The 3,353-nt window shown below is 44.0% G+C and overlaps 1 protein-coding gene across 1 annotated transcript; it reads right to left on the minus strand.

Moving 5' to 3' along the window:
* Positions 1 to 401: 401 nt before the first annotated feature.
* On the minus strand, positions 402 to 970 carry LOC102042628 (histone H2B 1/2/3/4/6). Its single transcript, XM_005421634.3, has one exon. The coding sequence runs from the start codon at positions 938 to 940 to the stop codon at positions 560 to 562; it is 381 nt and encodes a 126-aa protein (XP_005421691.1). The 5' UTR covers positions 941 to 970; the 3' UTR covers positions 402 to 559.
* Between the last annotated feature and the right edge of the window lie 2,383 nt (positions 971 to 3,353).

The raw sequence follows: 3,353 nt of genomic DNA on the forward strand, positions 1-3,353 counted from the left end.
GGCTCACAGTAAACCTTGCTGTAAATCACTGAGAGCCCCCTCTTCCCGGCTGTTAGCTCCTGCGCGACTCTGGGACATTGGTGTTTTAAGCCCGAAACCCCGTCGTTGAGAAAATCTTATCCTACTGCCTATATAAACCCACCTCAAAATTAAGCCGCCAAGACAGAAACTTTTTATTTATTTTACTGCTATATTTCACTGAAAATACAGGCTAGATGTTTCGAGTAAAAGGCATTTAACCCTTGGAAAATTTAACTATTTCACCTTCCCCACGGGACTTGGAATTGGACAAGTTGTTTCTGCTTTCAAGTCCCTTTTGAGAAGGAACCGGATTAGAGGTTTTGAAAAAGCGAGTTTATATACCGCGCATCAACAAAGTAAACTTCTAATTTTTAGGTACATTTAAACCTGCTAGAACACTACGTGATCTAGAAATTAACGTGCAAATGTTAAGCTTTATACATACCTCCCCACTAAAAGCACTGATTCAGCCCTTTTATTGAAAAAATTGGTGGCTCTTAAAAGAGCCTTTGGGTTGAGAGTGACGATCCGAGGCGCTTTACTTGGAGCTGGTGTACTTGGTGACAGCCTTGGTGCCCTCGGACACGGCGTGCTTGGCCAGCTCGCCGGGCAGCAGCAGGCGCACGGCCGTCTGGATCTCCCGCGAGGTGATGGTGGAGCGCTTGTTGTAGTGCGCCAGGCGCGAGGCCTCGCCCGCGATGCGCTCGAAGATGTCGTTGACGAAGGAGTTCATGATGCCCATGGCCTTGGACGAGATGCCCGTGTCGGGGTGCACCTGCTTCAGCACCTTGTACACGTAGATGGAATAGCTCTCCTTGCGGCTCTTCTTGCGCTTCTTGTCGCCCTTCTTCTGCGTTTTGGTCACCGCCTTCTTGGAGCCCTTCTTGGGCGCGGGGGCGGACTTGGCGGGCTCGGGCATGGCGGCTCTCCCTGACTGCACGGTCACAGCGGAGTGACGGCTAATGCGATTACTGCCTTATTTATAGGGCCCTTATGCAAATCACTGGTATCAGAAAGCAGAGCTTCCATTGGACAACTGCGGTAGTGACGTCATTCGCAGAACGAAGTGCTCTGCCATTGGTCCTTTTTAAACACCACGCTGGGATTGGTCGATGCTTCGAATGCTATCAGCCAATCAGAATGAGCTCTCTCAATCCCAGCCCTGGCGCTGAAGCTCCGCTGCGGCGCGGCCTCTCCCCGGCCCGGGGTCCCCTGCAGCAGCCGGCGGGTTCGGAGCAGCAAAACCTCCTTAAGGGCATTTCTAAGGAAAGAAAAAAGCAAAGCCAGAAACAAACAACCTTTTTTTCTTCTTTTTTTTTTCTTTTTATTTTTTTTTTCCTACAAGAAGGAGCATACATGCATGCTTCATAGAATAGTCTGCATTTGTTACAAACACAACGTAAATATAAGAGGGGGACAGATGCAGCCAGGAAAGATATGGAGTCTGGAATGCAAACACTGCTAATCGTGTTTAGAATGAATCCTTTTGGCCCATAGATTGTGGTTTCTTTTTCATCAGTTTAAATGTGATGGAAGCTGTGATTTAATTTACAACATGAAATGATTGGATTTCCTCTCAGATGGAATAAATATTGGAAGTATGTGTTTAAGTAAAAACCATAATAACCCTAAAAATTAGATGTGGATTGTATTCTGCAGTTTGCAATTATCGCGAACCAGAAAATCAAGCTGTTTTCCTGTTAATATAATTTCATTGGGCAAGAGAAAAACATGATGCTGTTTCCTTTTGGAAACCTTAAGGACCGTTCAAAGACTGGACTTACCTGGTATCAGAGGAGAGAGGTTTCTTGTGTAGGCTCACGGCACCTGTCTGGAAAAAATGAAAAAAGAGATCCTAGCAAGCTGGTCTTGCTTCTGCTCCTTTTTCCTTTTTACCATGCTGAGCAAAGTTACAGATCCACAAAGCTCTCCAGTCTGTATGCAAAATGGTGGTGTCTGAAGGGAAACAGACTAAGAAAGGGTGGGATATTTTTCCTTCCCAGGGAGAAAGACTTGCTTGAAAGTGTTTCTGCTGTACATTTCTCCTAAACTGTGGGGGCAAAGCAATGTTGAAAAGAGCAGCTCAATGTTGCCTTGGTTATCCTGCTGCTCTGCTTTAGTACCTGCCCTCTCTCCACAGCCCTGCTGCCTCTCATCCAGGACAGGGATATTTGTTGGAGATTTAGATTAATTTCTGAACAGAACTTTATTTTAGTGTGGTGTAATTTTCTATGGGGAACATTGAGAAAAGAACCAAGAAGTCCCAGGAAAAGGTAAAGAACAACTTGGCCATCAATAGGAGACAGCACATAGCACAGGGAAAACTACAAACTTACTGATGATGAGACACATCTGTCTTGTGGTTGGGATTATTTGGGAAAATTTTTAAAGTGCTTGATGAACCTTAGAATCACATTTGGGAAGCTGGGTTGCAAGGCTGAGGGTAGCTATTGTAGATCGTTTTGTTGTTGAGACTGAAATTTTAGGCATAATTGTATGATTTGCTCCATACTTTGTCACCTGTAGCTGCAAGTTTTCTGTTCTAGTTTTGTAAATTGTTGGGTGCTGCTATCATCTGAAGACCCTGTAACTCCCTGGAGAAACATTAAATATTTGTGTCACATTACAACAGCAAAAAATAAGTGTACTATTTTTGGTGAAAAAAAAGAATAAAGAGGGGAAGGAAGCAAACCATTCATTTCAAAAAAAAAAAAAAAAAACAACAAAAAAAACCCCAAAAAACAAAAACAAAACCAAAAACCAACCACCCAAATATATGAACACTTAAAACTACTAAAGGTAACTAAGATGATGGAACTCATTAAATGAATGCAGCTGTTGAACAACAGTAAGGAAAAAATACTGGTTTATGTTTAAAAGTAATATTAAGTGAAGAAAAAAAAAAACAGTGAAAGGAACAGTTCAGTAGCTTCAGTAAAGAGTGAAACCATGAAAATGACCAACACATGCCACTTTTTAAAAGAACATGAAGTGGTGTAGGTTTTTGTCATAGGTATAGCAGCAAGAGACATAAATCAGCTCCTTCATCAGCACATCAGACCCATAACCAAAACAAAGCTATGTGATTAAGTCTAGGATATGGGACACACAAAATAATTGCCCTACGGTGAACACTTAAAAGTGTTGCCCTCACAGGGAATAAAACAAGCAAACAAATGCGTAGCACATTACTCCCGTTTCTGAGCTCTCGGCAGAAAAGGGCTCATTTACCGTAGAAACGGGACCCTCTCTCTGCCCTGCCCGGCAGGGCCCTTTGCCGGGCACAGCTCGCTGGCGGCGGCGCAGCGCGGGCGGGACGCGGCCCTGCGGGC

The sequence above is a fragment of the Geospiza fortis genome, unplaced genomic scaffold, assembly GCF_000277835.1.
Source record: "Geospiza fortis unplaced genomic scaffold, GeoFor_1.0 scaffold186, whole genome shotgun sequence".
Lineage (NCBI taxonomy): Eukaryota > Metazoa > Chordata > Aves > Passeriformes > Thraupidae > Geospiza > Geospiza fortis.